Source organism: Heterocephalus glaber, unplaced genomic scaffold (genome assembly GCF_053883595.1).
Source record: "Heterocephalus glaber isolate CG9 unplaced genomic scaffold, H.glaber_assembly_v1.0 deba00000594, whole genome shotgun sequence".
In the NCBI taxonomy this organism is placed as follows: Eukaryota; Metazoa; Chordata; class Mammalia; order Rodentia; family Bathyergidae; genus Heterocephalus; species Heterocephalus glaber.
The window spans coordinates 25,116,257-25,133,833 of NW_028258151.1; the positions used below are offsets into that span (position 1 = coordinate 25,116,257).

Below are 17,577 nucleotides of genomic sequence, written 5' to 3' on the forward strand. Positions count from 1 at the left end.
TTTGGATGCCTTTTCTAAAACATCCTTGCTTGCATTTTTCCTAACAGAGCCTCGTTTTTCCATTTGCAACCCATTTTTCTGTGACTTAGAGGATGTCAGCTGTTCCTTTCACTTCCGGACCCCTCTGGCACTTCATTAAAGTGCTCTTTAGGCCATATCTGAGTTCATTGGTGGGTGGGGAGGGCACAGTAAGTAACAGCTGGGCCCTGTCTGTGCCAGGTCCCAAGTCACTTCCTAGGTGGCTACTCTTTCATGAACTGTTTCTGGCCTGAAGCCTTCGGGCTGGGGAAGTGGAAGAGTTGGTGCCTCCAAGGCAAGGGGCGGGGCAAGAGAAAAGTGGAGCCTGCTCCAGCCCTGTGACCCCTGGGCTCCACCGCCACTGTTCATCAGCAAGCATTTACTGTACTTAGAAGCTTTGTGGGGTCAGAGACTTGTCAGAGGCTGGGGGTGTTATAAGAGAGGTCTAGGAAGAACAGACATTTAGAGAGACAGCGGCCTGAGTTGAGGCTAGTTTTCCATCTTCCTTTCCTTTCATCTCTCAAGACCTTCAAGCAGGTGTGAAGCCCTGTGGATGTTTAAGTGAGCATCTCCTTGGGTTTAATGACCAGCAGTCAGAGCGGCCTGCACAGTTTGCAGGGCACAGGGCTGAGAATGTGCTGGCTGGGGTGAGGAAGTCTGTCTCCCTTTTCAAAGGCTTACCACTGCTCCCCACAGAGGACACTGTAGACACACCCCAGCCCTGACCCTACCTGCACCATGCCTAGGCCCACATCAAAATGACCCTATTGCCATCTCAAGGGTAGCATGACAGGAGGTATGGGGGAGTGAAGGGGTATACAGCATACAGCCGGGGTACCTGAAAACCCTTCCCATGCAGATGGGAAAGAGGCAGGATCAGGTGATGCTGAGGCTCCAAGTTCCCAATGCCCAATGCACTGTCCCATTAGACTTCATTTACGAAGCACAAATGCAGACATAGGAACTGAAAATGGCAACTGCAGAGAGTTGAGCCCCAAGGACCCAAGGCCCTTGGGGATGCAGGGGCGTTCGGAGCCCAGGATCCATGTGACTGTGATATACGCGGAGAAATTGTTAGGTCAGTTTGAGGCCTGGTGGAGAAAGGGCAGGAGCAGACCCACCAGCCCAGCCACAGGGAGAGTCCCGGTTGCTGGTGCATGAACTCCAGGGGGCCTAGTGCCATGGGGCCAAGGCAGGCAGTTCTCCAGAGAAAGGGGGGCTGGAGGAGGCTGACCCCTGAGATCCTTAGTCTGACAGCATGTGCTGATTGGGAGATGAGTAGTAGTATGTCAGCCTCGCTCCTGCTGTTCTGTTAGGATTTGAGGCTGGGGAGGACTACTTCTAGCCACTGTGCAATTAACTGTAAGATAGAAGCAAGAAGTCATAGGGATATTAAAATTTCAAGATGTTTTTAAAGAGGCTGTAGCTTCTTAGAAAATAGATCACTTAAATATCATTGAAACTGTGCGTGACCAGTTCGTGTGGACTGAAAGATTAGGACTAGGGGAACAACATCTCGTTGTGTAGCCCAGGCTAGTGTCTCATTCACTGTGCATCTCAAGCTGGCCTCGAGCTCATGATCCTCCTGCCCCATCCTCCCAGGGCTGAGACTGTAGGCATGCACCACCATGCCTGCCTTCTCCTTTAAACTCTAGATAATTACAGTGATGGAAACATGACAATGAGTGCATTGCGAAGGGAGTCTCTGGAGTTGCATCTCAGAAACATGAAGTTGAGGAGGGTTGGCAGTGTGGGTTTGGAAGAAGCCTGGGACGCCAGCAGAGACATCAGAGATGTTGAGAAGGATGACAGTCAGGTGCCTTGAACACAGTGCCAAGGGGACCTTCTGAGAAGCTCACCTGAACTAGGTGAGAGGGTGACCTGGGGCAGAGACTCCAGGTTACATCTGGGACTTGTGCTCTGGAAAGGGTTGTGTCATCACCACAAACCTGAGCAACACTTTCCTGTCTGCCCAGCTGTCACAAGATCCGACAGCCTGAACTGCGCTGGCTCTTCATGGTAACTGCCTGTCACTTCTGTAATACCTTGTGAAGGAACTGACTTTTTTTTCTTAATAAAGTTGATGCACTTCTGCACAATGTCATTCTTACTTGGATTTGGGTTTCCATGCGCCATTTTGAAACTAAGTGGTAGTTGATTACTTTTTGGATTCAGTTTCTGTGTATCATTCACAGAAATGTGATAAAGTATCTTTTAAATGTATTTTTATTAGGGCATGTTAATTTTATAAAGTACTTTGATAAGTTTTGATCATATCCATCCCTTGGATAAAATACCTTCTTTTTTTTTTGGTAGTACTGGGGGTTGAACCAATAGCCTTTGCACTGAGTTACATCCCTAGTCCTTTTTTATTTTATGGTCTCACTAAGTTACTGAGTTCCTGGGGCTGGTTTGGAGCTTGGATCCTCTTGCCTCGACTCCTAAGAGTGCTTTGATAACAGGCATGTGCCACCACACCCAACTTTGCTAAGATATCTTATTAGTACATTTGATAAAGACCTACTCATTGCTGACTTTCTTTACCTCCTACTCCTTTTGTGAAGAGGCTGGGCTAAGATAGCAACTATTACCATAACCACTACCACCATTAATTACTAAGGACATACCATACAGTATGTGTACTGATAATGATTAGTTTTTGCAAAAACTTTATGAGATTGCTTAAGAACTTTATAACATGCTATTTTATGGATGAGGAACTCAAAACTCAAGGAAATCATACAGCTAGAATGGAACTAAGCAACCAGGCAACAACAGGGGTGCTGTTGAATAAGAGGAATAGCTTCTGATGTTCTGTAGCACAGTTGATTAAGGATGACGACAATTAATTGTATATTACACAATAGCTAGTTGAGGGATTCTGAATGTTCCCAGCACAAAGAAATGATAAGCATCTGAGATGCCAGTTACCATGATCTGATCATTACACATTGTATATTCATATTAAAATGTCACACAGTACTCCATACATATGGACAGTGATTACATGTCTATTAAAATGTATATTTTAAAATCAATTAAAAAGGAAATAGAATGAAAATATATACTAAGTGGGATAAAAAAAAAAAGAAAGAAAAACAAAATAGCCATGCAGGTACGTGAGCATGTCAAAGTTCTTTCTAGTCTGCTATGCATGCTCTTACTGTCATCTAAATAGGGCTTTCAGGCTTTGTAAACACTATTGCTAAGGAATGTGCTGGTGTTTTTTAAGCACATATCACCATTGCCTTCAGCTTCCCCCACAAGCACAGGCCTTTGGTAACAAGACAGCAGAGGCATCAGCCTATCACTGAACTTGGAGCTTCGACCACTCACAGAGGGGCTGCTTCATGGCTTAGGAGCAGTTGTAGCTCTTTGAGGAAAAGAAGGGGTCTGGGTGGGAAGGCTTCCTGAGAGGCAGCAGAGCACAGTGGAATCTCTTCACTAGGATAATAACTGCCACCGGACAAGACCGAATGGGATGGAACAAAGGGCACAAAGCCTGTGACAGATGCAGGACAGCCACCTGTTGTAAGCTGCAGTTGCCAGAGGACTCCACGTTACTGTCTCCATTCTCCCATACACACACTCTGATGGACACACACACTGCTGCTTCAGATTTTGCATGCAGTCTCTTTCATGCTAGCGTGAGAAACCCTAAATTTATCTTTTAAAAAGTCAATTTATGCATAATTTCCCCTTGCCTCAAGGCTCCCTTATGGAGTTGAGGGCATCCAGGGTTTCAAAGACATGGGGTGTCAAGCATAGCGAATTCAGCCATCCTCTGTCCTGCGTGGTACCTAGTTTGAGGGATGGGTGGCAGTTGCATTTGCCCATGGATCCTTTGCTCTTTGGCCATGGGATGTCTCATGGTCTTCTCTCGAGGCCTTTACCTTCCAAGGGGACAAAAGCCTTTTTAGACTCAAGGCACAACTAGTGCATGATTGCCTCGAACTCTGCTCTAGCTCGTTGTACGTGGAATAGGGTTGTTACACCTGGAGTCCCCAACTCATGTTCTTTGTTCTCTTTTGGCAGAACCAGCTTCTTACAAAAGGACTATTTTTTGTGGAGGAGAAGATCAAGCTGTGTGAAGGCAAGTACAACATGGGCCTCTATAACTCGGCCTTTGATGTTTGGACAGCTGAGATGCTTCTGTCCAAAAGTGGCAGGCTCCAAGTGAATGAGTCACCCTTTCCATTTCTTCCTCAGCTCAGCTTGGTGTTGGCACTGCAGTTTGAGTTAGCTGCTCCCAGCAGTGCAAATCCGAGCTGTGGTTTGAAAAATGAAGTGGGATTGGGGTGGTTGCTCAGGAGACCTTGTTAAAAGATTTTTAACATCCTGCAGGTCTTCTTTGAAGGGACATGTTAGACCCGGGATCCCGCCATGCCGGTCCCTCTGGTCTGCCTCAGGCTATTTCCCAGTGGCCTTTTCCATGTCATATTTATTGGGATCGTAATAGGCAGGAATCCTTTCCATTTGGGGGACATTAGGATAAGCAGGCACCCACTCAATGGGGCATGAGTTGATAGATAAAGGAATACTTCCTGGTCTAGGCTGAGATTTTTAGAAGCCAATTGATAGGAAGGAATTGATGATCTGGGAGATGGTATGAAAGGCAGCAATCGACTGACCCAAGGGTCACACTCAGCTCTGAGCAATATGGGGCCCAGTCTTAGCTCAACACTTACTTCTTGGGTGACTTTTGGCAATTGCCAATTTCTGTGGGTCTCAGTCTTTGTCATTTTTAAGGTGATAAAATAGGGTGAGGGCTTGTAGGGAGGGCCAGCAAATAGCTGGCACAATACTGTGCCTGGCACTCAAGAGGGACACGTGATGGGGCCTCCTTTTCCTCTGCTTAATCTAATGACCTCTGTCTGTAGGTCAGACTTACATCCGGAGCCATACTTAATAGTTGTCCTATCATCTCTTTTTTTTCCTTTCTATCTTTGGGAAAGAGACTAGTGTCCAAAAAAGGGGCTGGTAGAAATATAAAGTCAGAAGGAAAATGAAAAATTATGCTGGAGCGTTCCAGTGGTTAGCATACAGTGGGTGCCCCATCCCCAAAACCATTGGAAGGAAATTAACCTCTGCCCATTTGAAATTGTCTAAGCCTATATCCTTTTTTCCCCTTAAATACATGTATCTTTGTGGTTTTTTCCCCCAACCATACAAAGCCCACTAAACCAAGGCCTTTACATTTTTTTTAATTGAGGTAAAAAACCACAATATAAAATGTACCTTTTTAGCCATTTCAGAGTTCAGAAGGGGTGACTGTATTTGCATTGCTGTGTAACAGATCTCCAGAACTTGTTTATCTTGTGAGACTACAACTCCAAACTGACTGAACAGCTCCCCATTTCCCCCTTCACAGTCCCTGACAACCATCATTGACTTTTTGTTTCCACAATTTTGGTTTCTGCAGGTATCTCATAAATGTGGCATCATGTGGTATTTTGTTACTGGCTTATTTTATTCAACGTAATGTCCTCAAAGTTCATACATATTGTAGCCCATGGCAAGATTCCTTTCTGTTTTCTAAGGCTGAATAATGTTCCAGAATATGGATGTGCAGAATATGGATCTGCTTCTATTCATCTGTCAGTGGAAGGACCTTATTTAAAATCACTGGCTTTGGCCAGGAACTTAGTGGTTCTTTTGGGGTTTTTTTTGATACCGGGGATCCAATTCAGGACCCTGCGCTTGCAAGGCAGGTGGCAGAACCACTGAGCCAAACCTCAAGCCCTTTAGTGGTTCTTTTGCATCTTGCATTCAGGCTGGAAGACAGAGGCCCAGTCAAGGGGTGGGAGGACAAATAGCATTGTCCCTGGCCACATTACTTGTATGTCAGTCAAGCCACTGGAAAACCACCTGTAGAAAAAAGATACTGAGTAAACTGAAATAAAGGTATTAAGCTTTCCATTCAAAGGGGAAGCTTAAATATCTCATTCAACTTAGATGCCCTGTGAGTAAAAACTCAAGAAATAAAGGCCAGGGATTTAGCTCAGTGGCAGCGTGCCTGCCTCGAAAGTGCAAGGTCCTGAGTTCGATCCCTGGTACTGTGTCTGTGCCGAGTGTGGCCAGACAGCATGGGCCAGGGTCCTTTCCTAGGGTCTCCTCTGGTCCCAGGGGGCCTTTCTGCACAGTAAATGGGCATGTGGGGACTCTTTAATGGACTTTCCCATCTTCACCAGGATCACCTCTACTTTTTGATTTTATGTGTGAGAACTCCTAGAAGGATTTCGTTTGGGTAAAAAGATTTGCTTGCTATAAAATAAAGCTTGAAAGTAAACAACATGATCTCTCCAATTGCCAAACAGACTTCACTTTCTTAACACATTTGCTTGTGTCTGAGCGTATTTGTTACACACGTACACCCTTGCCTCATGGCTGTGGAAAGGCCGGGCAGTGAAGTTCATGTCCATTTATCACATCTTGTGAGCAGGGGACATCATGTTACTTTCAGCCATCTTTTCTAGAGCCTTGGTGACCTTGACATTCAGAGAGTTCCTTCGACTTACGTGTATACTTCTGGGATCTAAACTCCCATGGTACACTGGAGGACGGATTTGGTAAGACAGACATCTAGGACCTTCCATCTAGACCATCTTCCTATTTTCAGGCACCAAAGTCTTTGACTCATGGGCTGTTTCCTTTAACTCTTTCTTCCCCAGGGTGACCTGCTTTGTTGGCTGGTGTCAGTCTGATAGTCTTTTTGAAATATTTTCCAAACTCCATTACTGTCTGAAGTTTGCAGCCAGCAGACTGACCCAGCCTCCTGGGAGGTTCTCCATGCAGCCAGGTTGGAGAATTCCCTTGCATTCCAGAGGACCTCTATCCTGATTCTGCAGTATGCATCTCCCTGGCCAGCACCTTCTCTCTGCTGCCCTGCTTTAGGCTGGGACACCTCTGCTTGTCTTTATTGTGGAAGCCTTAAGGTGTAAGATGGGGGCCATCCACAAAGCAGCTAATATAGCCTTTTTTCCTTTAGGGTACATGTGCTGGGGTTCACCTTGATTTAGGACTGGGGTAGCTTAACATTTCAAATGGCCCCTTTGACTCCTCTGCCTCCTCCCTGGAGTGAATGTGCATTGCCTACATGGAAAGAAGGTTGACTTTGACTCAGTCAAACATTTACCGCTTACTTGGGAGATGCCTGGTACTCTGCTGGGTGCTGGAGACACAGTGGTGAAAAACTGTCATAGAACATAGGCTCTGGTGGAGCTCATAACCTGGTAGTAGAGACAGATATTAATCAAATCATCACTATACGTAACTATAACCAGGACAAATGTTAGGAACACAATCCATAGTAGGGGTTTTCATCAGTGAGGGAAGATTTTCATGTAGAAGTGAAGTTTGAGCTGTAATGAGGAAGATAAACAGAAATAGGTCACACAAAGAAGGAAGGGTCTGAGCAATTTGGTGAGACTAGCCTGTGCAAAGGCCCTGTGGCCTAGGAAATTGTGGAGGGGCTGGGATAAAATCTGCCTAGAGCCCAAAGGCTGAATAAACCAAAGAATGAAGACACAGAAGGAGACAGAGTGTCTTGGCTGCGTAGGCCATGTTATGGAAGTTTCTTTACCCAAAGAGGAAAGGAAAATGTTCCTGCCAACTATTAACACCTGTTTTATACTTCTTCATATTTGGATTAAATTGTACCTCCTTCCCATTGCAGGGCTTCGCATCTACAAAATTCACATAGAGTACTTGGCATTTGCCATACATTCATTTGAAGGCTTTAAAATTGATCTATTGACTTACACTGTGCTGGACACCAGAAATGCAGGGGTGAGCAGCACACGCAGGCCCGTGTGTTATACCAAGCTTCCTGGAGGGAACAGAGGAGTAGACAAGCAGTTCTACCAAGTGTGGTTAATGCTCTGCCAGGGAAAGTAGAGTGGCCGTGGGCTTGCATTTCTGCAGTGTATTTCTCCTGACCTGTGAGCCAGTGGTCATTCTGTTGTTCTGTTCTCTCCCTAGACATTGCCTTTATTCTCCATAAAATGGATGGAAGATGCTAGATAAATCTTTCAAGATTTATTCAGTGGAACTGACAGTGTTTTGCCAAGGGCGTCTGTGTGTCTCATCTTGACTGACCCAGTTTCTCTGCCTGGGATGAGCAAAGATAGTGCCCAGTCAGCTCTGATATCTAGGTCATTAAACAGCTGCCACTGAGGGAGCAGGCTCCCTTCTGCCCACGAAGTACACAGTTCCTCTCATAGCTCTGGTGGTGTTGGGTGACCTGTATACTCTAGCCTGAGGGTGGAAGTTGGTCATAGCCAACTTCCTGGTCCTAAGGGCAAGTAGGCACAGAATCAGGAGGCGGGTCCAGTGTTTGCAGGTGACCTCTTCAGAGAACGCTGCCCTCCCAGTTACTGTAAGCAGTGAGTAGAGGTGACAGTTTCCACATCTTCTGTCAGCTGACAGCTCAAACCTAGAATAAGGCCAGTGTATCAGTGACTACAGAAATAAAACTGGAAATGCACATGGTCTCCCCAGAGGAGGTGTACTGAAAGGTGATGGAACCTTGAGGGTTGGGCCTAGTTTCAGATGGTTAGATCATGGGGGCCATCGCCCTTGGAAGGGATGAAGAGAGGGTGTTATGATACCTGACTCTTGAATCCCTCTGCTGCTTCCGGTCTTGCCGTGTGCAACTTCCGGTCTTCCTCACACACTCCCGCCATTACAATATGATCAACTGCGAAGTTGTTTAGATCTCTCTGTGATTCCTAGTGAGACTGGATATATTTCTGTCCTGACAAGTTCTGGTGGCCTTAGCTGGGGACAAAGACCCTGTAACACCAGGGCTCTGCTTTCTGGCTTTAATGCTCCTGGCCACAAGTTTTGGAGCCCGTGAGACTTCATATTTGAGATGGAGCTGTCTTCTGGCCTCTCCTACGAGTAATGACAAGTTCTTTTCTTTCTTTCCCCCTCCCATCTTCTCGCCCTCATGTAGGTGAAAATCGCATTGAGGTTCTGGCCGAAGTCTGGGACCACTTCTTCACTGAGACTCTCCCCACCCTGCAGGCAATATTTTATCCAGTTCAGGTCAGTCTTGCTGGGGAATGACCTCCTGCCAGCCTCAGCCATCTGCTCCTCTCTTGACCTTTGCAAGCTGGGGCCTCCTGGTGGATAGGGGAGAGCCTGCAGGTGGGGTGCTTGAGTCGGTGAAGTACCATGGAGGTCTTTTGAGGCCTCTGTGGTTCTATATTTAGCATTTAACTTAAAGCAAAGAAGAGAGCCTGCTTAACTAGCAATTTGCAGGCTCTTGTTACCCTCTTGGTTTTGAGTGTGTTTTTATATTCTTGGGGAGTGTGTGTGTGTGTGTGTGTGTGTTTCCTTTACTGAAGGAGAGAAGATAGAGAGGGAGATTTTCCTTTTTTCTTCTCTTTCTTGTTCCCCCCACTTCTTTCCTTCCCTCTCATTTTTTTTAAAGCACAATTTTTAAGCAAGTTTGCTGTTGTCCTCAAATTGTGGGAAAGGGATAATGCTCCCTGTCCTCCATAAGGAGTCCTAAAGACTAACAGCCACATAATGTAAAGCACTGTGTAAGGAATCCATAGAGTTGGTTCAAGAGTGTGGCGAGCTCCACTTGTTTCCTACAAAATGAGGAGTTTGGAGTGAAAGAAGAGTGATCGATGTTTAGTTCTTGTGCTATGACCTTGACTCATTCTACTACTTATATTGCTTTCCTTCCCCCTTCTACAGAGGCTAATACCACAGCTGATTTCTGCCAGGTCAGAATGGCCATCCTTCGGAGAGGGTGGCCCATGGAGATTCCTTTCCAAAATACACATCTCTCTCATGTTCTACTCCTGCTCTTGGGGTTGAGGCTTCACATGTAATCAGACTTTGCTGAAGTGTGGGTATAATATGCAAAATAGGTACAGAGCTATTAGCAATGGTTGGAATTTCCTCATACCACAGGGAAGGGCCCACAGGGACTGTTTGGTTTGAATGGTGTTTTAAAGGAATTTGAAATTGCTTAAAATATATATCCAATATTTAAAACGTGAGAGGCTGTACTTACAGATTGCATTTCCTGTTATAAGTCTGGCCCTGCCATTTCCGGTGAGACAGAACAGATAGAAGCCCCTGGCCTTCAGCCTGCTCCTTTCTTTCATCACATTCTTAGTCCCAGCCTGCATTTATGTGGAAAGTACAGGCCCTATGCCCACAAACTGCCCCCTTTTCTTCAGTAGGCACCTATTTACCAGCAGTAGGTCTTTTCTGAAGAAGACAGACATGGAGTGGAGTTAGAGTTGCTTGGTTTGACAAATAAAAACACAGGATGACAATTGTATATGAATTTCATGTAAACCACAAATATTGCAATGCTTGGGACCTTTTTATACTGAAAAAAAATGATTTGAATTTAACTGGGCATCCTGTTTTATCTGGCAATCCTATAGGAGAGAGTGGGCAGATCTGGGTCTCTTAGGGGCATTTGTGCAGGGAATTCCAAGGTGCTCAGGATGGTTCTAGAATGGGGAGTGTGGAATCTGGGTGGAAATGGCCCCAGTACAGTCAGGGGAGGGCAGGGAGGGGCCTTCTGAGGGATCTAAGGATGGTAATGTTCCGATTCTCTTAAAATTTTATAGGCTCTGACAATAATTGATACTGCCCCATTCAGCCTTCTCTACCTCCAACACTGACTTGACTTTCTCCTGCACTCTAGTTGGTCATGCTGTGATTTGGCTGATCTCTTTCTTTCCCTGTCAACTCCTGAGGGCCTTTGCCTGTGCTGTCCTGGTTTACTCAGTTAGCTGAAACTGGGCAAGGGTGACACAAAGTCAGTTTGTGTGTAGCCCAAATTTAGAAGAGGCGGGGAAGATCTGTGGCAAAAGGACATGCAGAAGTGGCAAAACTGTGCCTCCCCTTACTTTTTTGTTCTCAGCTGACCCAGGTTCACATATTCATGAATTTATGGGACAGAATTTTCTCAGCTTTTATTCTTTCTTTGGGCTTTGTCCAGAGTCAGTGGATGGCACCTTGAACCACGTGGACATGCAGCTTCTTTCTCTCTCTCTCTCTCTCTCTTTCATTCTCTCTGTTTCAGTTTCTGTCTTCTCTGTCTGTTTCTCTGTGTTTGTCTCTGTCTTTGTCTCTCGGACAGAGGTTATGAGAATCTAGGTGTGCCTTGGTTATTTTTTACCGCCAGCATAAAGCAAGAATAGAAAAGCCAGTTCTGGATTAGTATGAACCCCCCTCTGATTCACTGTGAACCGAAGAGATGGCAGGGGCTTTGTGACAAGTCACTACCCTGGTTAATGGCCCCAAATGGTCTTCTTTGTGTGTCAGATTGGTCTAGCCTGGCACCCCCCACCCTCCTATAAATGCATTTTCTGCCAGCATCAGAGACCAGATTTGCATGTAAAGAGAGCCTTTGTGCCTCTGGGGACCATGTTTTTGGTGAGACTGATGCTCCTGGGAATCGGAGCCAGTTTTGATGTAAATGGTGGTCCAACACTGTTGAACTGGACCCAGTTCCTTACCTTTCAACACAGGAGGTGCCAGGGATGGATGCCATGTGCCCTTCTGGTCACTTATACATCCAGACCTTTCTCCTGAGTGTGTAAAGTTTAACATTGGGCTTGGAAGCCCCAGTGGCAAACTGCTTTCCTCTTTCCCAGGTAGGTACTATAACCACTCTTGCCTAGCCTGTGCCCAGGTGACCACAGGTATTTCACGTGAGAGGTGGTCTGGTGGATAAATGCGGATGGAAGGCGGCACCAAAAGAACAGAGCAGTTCACAGTGACCTGTCCTTGAGCTAGCCTGGGTTCAGGTCTTCAGTCTGCCACTTACCATCTGGACAGACTCGGGAAGATAACCTCACCTCTCTGAGCCTGTTTCCTTAATGGTGGTGGTGGTGGTGGTGTCCTGCTGCAAAGGCCCTGGTTTTTTTCCTAGCATAGGAAAAACAAGGGTGTAATAATACATCAAAAGCACTTAGTTTAGTATAGGGGATATAGTAAGGGCTTAAAATTATCAATATCAATATTATAATTATTCTTTGCATAGTCAACAGGTATTGGAACCATAGCTGATGAAGACCCAATTGTCTGGATTTATTTTTCATATGCCATGGCTAAGCTGATAGGTTTGGAATGAGTTACTCCGGAGTGTCCACCATAATCACCTTACTTACAAAATCATCCTCTCCATTGGAGACCCTCCGGAGACCCTCTTGGCTCTGGTAGAGGGAGTAGAAATCAATGCAGTCTTTTCAGATGGTAACATGGCAGTGTCTGTAGGACATTTTAAAGACATAGTTTGATCATGCAATTTTACTGTGAAGGACAGGTGAAATGCTGATAAAAGTGCTCGTAGAGACAGGATGGATGTGCTCATGATAGCCTTGTTTGTGGTCACCCCCCAAAGACATCTTAAATGAGGAGATAGCCATTAAAGAGTGTGTTCACACAGTGAAATACGATGCAGCCTTTTAAAAGGACAAAGGGAAGAAGCAACGTGCTGATGAAGAGATACCCAAAATATGCTAAGTTAAAAGCAAATTATACAGCAGTAGGACAGATATGATCTCTGTATTTAAAGGTCAGATATGTAATTTTATAGATGTAGAAACTTTCTAGAAAAATCCAGAGGATGAAAAATAGCCTTTCAGGCCGGGGATTTAGCTTAGTGGTTCCGGTGCCTGCCGCGGAAGCGCAAGGTCCCGAGTTCGATTCCTGGTACCAAAAAAAAAAAGAAAAATACCCTTTCAAGGATGGTTGCCTATATGGAGTGAGAATGAGATTAGAAGAGCACTTCTGCTGTTTATCTTAACTGCATTTCTTAGCTGTTTAAATCTTTGCCTATAGATATCTATTACCTTATGATTTTAAAAATGAAATTTTAAAAAGGCAGAGAGATCAAAATTGTCTCTATCTGGGGTGCTGTGTTGGGGGTTCTGGGAGGCTTCTGGATGCCTGTAGGGAATTCTGGGAAAAGCGGTTCTGTCAGGTGACTGACACTTGTTGCACCATAGTTCCCAGAATTCCCTCTTTTTACCTTGCAGTGTCCTCTTTGCAGCAGGCTGCTGTTCAGGAGCAGTTTCTAGAGGTCTGCCTGTCTCATTCTCCCTTCTCGTTCTCTGCGTCCCATGGTTTAGAGCAAACAGTGCATTGTTCACTGCACAGAAAGGCGGTGAGTAAAACTCAGACAGGTTCTGTCAGCACCCAGCGTCATGCAGGACCAAAGAGGCCTGGGATTGGACAGATAACGGGATTGAGTGTGGGTTCCTTCACACCACCGTCCATCCATCCATCTACCAGTTGTAATCCCACCTGCTCAACTTTTCAGAGATACTGAAAGAGTAAAACCAAGTCGGAGGTGCTGGCGTGTGACTGTGATGCCAGCTCGAAGGAGGCTGAGGCAGAAGTATCAAGAGTTCAAGAGTCTGAGGCCAACCCGGGTGATACCCTGCCTCACCCCGCAAAGTAGAAGTGCCTCCTAATTAAGATAACTTAGCAAGAGTACCCAATGCAGTGTTAGCTCCATTTGTAATGATTTAATGTTATACAAAGGAAGCTATAATGATAGGAAATAGATATGAAACTATAAAGTCTGGTTAAAATCTACCATGTATGTGTGAACATTTTCTGCGACAGGCACAGAATGACAAAGCCACAGCGAAAAGTGCCCTGGAAGGGAACAGATACAGTTGTGTGAAAACAGCATTTGTAGCACACACACTGCAGGCCAGGCTCTGTGCCCTGTCGGGGAACAGGCTGTTTGTCAGCAGTGCTCCCTGGGTGACGCCAGCTTGTCTCCATGCAGCAGGTCCCCGCAGCGTTGTTCTGTGATCACATCCAGTCTCCCTGGAAGTGGCTGGACAAGTGGGTTGTTGTCCCTCCCAGATCCCAGGGCAATGTTTTTAGGGCCAAAGCTTTTCTGCCCAAAGCCCAGAATGATTTCATCTTGAGACTTCTGGTGCATGACTTGGTCAGAGCCAGGCCCTGTATCAGGTTTGTGAAAACCGGGGTTCCTGGGCCCCTACCTCAGAGTTTCTGCTATAGAATGTTTGGGGTGGAGCCCAAGGACTTTGTATTTCTAGTGGTTCCCTATGTAGTGGTGACGGTGGTGCTGCTGGCCCAGGCTGCTAGTTAGGGTTCCCTGGAGTAACAGAGCCAGCAGTTTGCCTATGCAGCTGTGCAGCTGCTCGGCACAGAGCAGCTTCCGGTCAGTGGTGGGCTGCATGTACCTCGAGGTCCGTGTGATGGTATCACCAGGGACATCCTAGCCACTTTCATCTATGTCAATATGCACCACAAGGACAACTTTGGCTCCACCAGGGATGACCAATTTTTGGTGTGTTCTCTGTGTGTAGGTGTGTGCATGCATGTGTGCTCTCTCACAATACACACACACACACACACACATGTGAAGGACAGCTTGGGAAAATAGCTGTCTTTTTTCTGTCTTGAACCTCTTCAAGAGCTCTAAAACCATATGGTTTTGGTTTGAAACCCAGTTCTATCTTGGGTAAATTCCTGAACCTTTTTACAAGTTTTTGTACCTGGGATGGATTTTCTAACAGTGCCCCTCTCCTCCCTCAGAGGATGGTTGTGCTGCTCTGTTCAGGCTCCTGAAGCAGAATCCCACAGATGAAGTGGCTTATGAGCACAGGGATTCACTTTTCTTGGTTCTGGGGGCTGTGAAGTGCCAGATGAAGGTATAGGCAGGTTCAGCGTCTGGTGAGAACCAGCTTCTTGCTTCCTGCTGGGTCCTTACAGGGTGAAAGGCTGGGGCCTCTTTTATAAAGATACTAATCCCATTCTTAGGGGCTTCACCCTTGTGATCTAATCACCTCACATCATACGCTCCAGCTCCACATGCTGTCCCCTTCCAGGGGTTCGGATTTCAACATATGAATTTGACCCAAATATTCAGACCATAGCAGTAATGGTGAGGATTGTTTATTTCTAAAAATGTAAAATCCTCCCTAGCACGCAGAGCTTAATAAATGCCAGGTCTTGTGACTATGTTATTTTCCTCCTCTGTCCCCCATTCCCATGGCTGAGAAGTCTCTTTCTACTTTCCCAATTATTTTCTTCCCAAGTTCCTTATTTTTCTATAAGAATCTAACTTTATGTAAACATCTGAGGTCTGACGTTTCCTTTTGCCTGGTATATGCTGGGTCCTTACATATTTAACATCTGAAGTCCAAGAAGCAGCCTTGATGGGGGGAAGTGGCCTTGAACTTTCCTTTTGTTTCTCCCTCTCCTTCTTCCCTTTCCTCCTACCTAACCACTCAGCACTTGACAGCGTATTTCCAATTATATGAGTCTTGCATTGTCTGTCGGCTATTTAGATAGGTTGAGTCACATCTGATCTTAAACAAAGCTTTAATTCTGGAAGACTGGAATTGGGTCTTCAACTCTGACAGCCCCCAGGGACTTGCAGATGCCTGTACCTGGCTCATCCCGGGTGCTCTGCAAACGTGTGTTGTCCCGGAACGCCATCTGCCTGGTGGCAGATCCAGCAAGCTCTCCCCTCTCGCCTTCTCTGCTCCCCAGGGACAGGAGCTGACCATCCGCCAGATCTCCCTGCTGGGCTTTCGAGACTTGGTCCTGCTAAAGGTGAAGCTGGGTGACGTGCTGCTGTCACAGGCCAAGCTGCCTTCATCCATTGTCCAGATGCTGCTTATCCTGCAGGTGAGGCCCAGGAGCCAGGGAGGGAAGGGAAGAAGGGGACTGCCATGTGGGAGGAGGGGGAAGACACCAGATGCCAGAGCACCTATCTTGGGTGAGTATTCTTGAGCATATTTGCCCATGTTTGTTAGTTCTCACACTATCCTTGGCACCCAGCCGCATCTTTGGCACATAGTAGGTGCTCATTAAATCCTGTCCAGTGAGTGATGGCACTAGCTAGTAAGAGGCTGAGTAGGCCCCATCCCAGGTCCTTGGCTTCCGGTCCCATGATGGTTGACGACCACGCAGAGCTTCCTCTCTTGGCAGACAAGGGCAGTCAGAGAAGCTCCATGGTCATCGCAGATTTCTGGAAAGTCGGGAAAGGAACCAATCTCTCCACTATCTTTCTGTACTATTGTTTTGGCCATTTCAAGCAGAGGTGGAGGTTCAGAGAAATTGACTTACTAGCTCAAGATCGTAATGCATTTGTTCGGAGCTGAACTGCTCAGCTGTCCTTGGCCCTTGCTTTGTTTTTTTCCCTGGTACTGGGAATTGAATCCAGGGCCTTCACCCTGAGCTACGTTCGCAGCCCTTTTTTCATTTTTAATTTTGAGACAGTCTTGTTAAGTCCCCTAATTGTTCGGGCTGGGGTCAAAAGCTTGATCCTCCAGCCTCAGCCTCTCCGAGTGCTGGGATTAGGGTGTGCACTACACCCAGCTAGGCCCTTGCCCTTTCTCCTCTGCGCTCAGTCTTTCTGGCACTGCTGCCTCCTTCCCGCAGGCTTCTTGGTCCTTGCAGACCCCGGAGTGCTTCTCAGATGAGACACCGCTGGTTCCTCTCCGGCTTCCTGGGAATAGTCCCCCAGCTGTGACACTGGAGCTGTGATAAGGACAAAGGCAGGTCTCTCCGCAGCCTGGGTCCACGTTCTTGAGCACCAGGGCAGCCTCTGGCCCTGGGTGATCTTCCAGGCGGCACTGGCCTGGCCTGTTCCTGCCACATCCCTCCTCTCCCCAGGCCCTTCCTTGCCACTGTGTGAGGAAGTCCGAGGCTGCCTTCCTCAAAATGACCTAGACCTAGGAAAGGGAAAAGAGCCCCTCCTCAGCCTTCGGCTCTCCCTTTTCCAGCGCGCTTCTAAAATCTTTCTGAACCAAGTCCTTCCTCCCAAAATATCCCACGGGCTTCTCCTGCTAGAGGCAGAGTGCTTCTGTCTCAGGCTGTTCCAGTGGATCCAGAGTCCTGAGGGCCCAGTGCCTGCTTTCATGGTTTCCCATCACCAAATCAACATTCTCTCTGATATTTGAATGCAAGGCCCCCTTGTCTTCAGTTTGCACTGGGCCATGAACATTTCCTAGCCAGTCTGGTGTCCAGGCCGAGGGCCGTGTGCAGTGCAGCAGCCCCGGTCCTGGGAGCAGTGTCTATGAAAAGTGTGTTCCTCATCCATTTTCCTCTCACGTGGGCTGCTTCTCATTTTTCTGTCATCTCTCCCTGCACTTATGAATTACCGTGGAGGGAATCTTAGTGGAGAACCTAGATAAGAAGTATCAAGGACAGGCCGGGGATTTGGCTCAGTGGTCCTGCCACTTGCCTTGCAAGCGCAAGGTCCCGAGTTCGATCCCCAGTACCAAAAAAAGAAGAAGAAGAAGAGGAAGAAGAAGTATCAAGGATAGAACAAAAAAAAGGAAAAGAAAAAAATCAGTTTCCTGGGCTTTGAGAACCAGTCACGGTAGTTTGTGGCTGAAAGTGTCCTGCTTCTGAGGCCTGGTATGGCCCCTGGGGAGCGAGAACAGGCTCGCCTTTTCCTTCTGCCCGGAGAGCTCCCTTCCTGGGGGCCTATGTGTGTGTGTGCTGAGCAGAGCAGCTCATTTGCTTTCCCCTCAATTTCCCTCTGCTAACTTCTGATGCTTCCGCTCAGCATGAGTAAACGGG

The 17,577-nt window shown here is 46.7% G+C and overlaps 1 protein-coding gene across 1 annotated transcript in view; it reads left to right on the plus strand.

The window, feature by feature from the left end:
- Prr5l (proline rich 5 like) overlaps positions 1-17,577 on the plus strand; it is a 54,264-nt gene that overhangs the window by 22,423 nt on the left and 14,264 nt on the right. Inside the window, exons 4-6 of the mRNA XM_004852022.4 lie at positions 4,054-4,111; positions 8,975-9,066; positions 15,538-15,675. Coding sequence (XP_004852079.1) covers positions 4,054-4,111; positions 8,975-9,066; positions 15,538-15,675 — 288 coding nt within the window. The remainder of the gene's footprint in view (positions 1-4,053; positions 4,112-8,974; positions 9,067-15,537; positions 15,676-17,577) is intronic.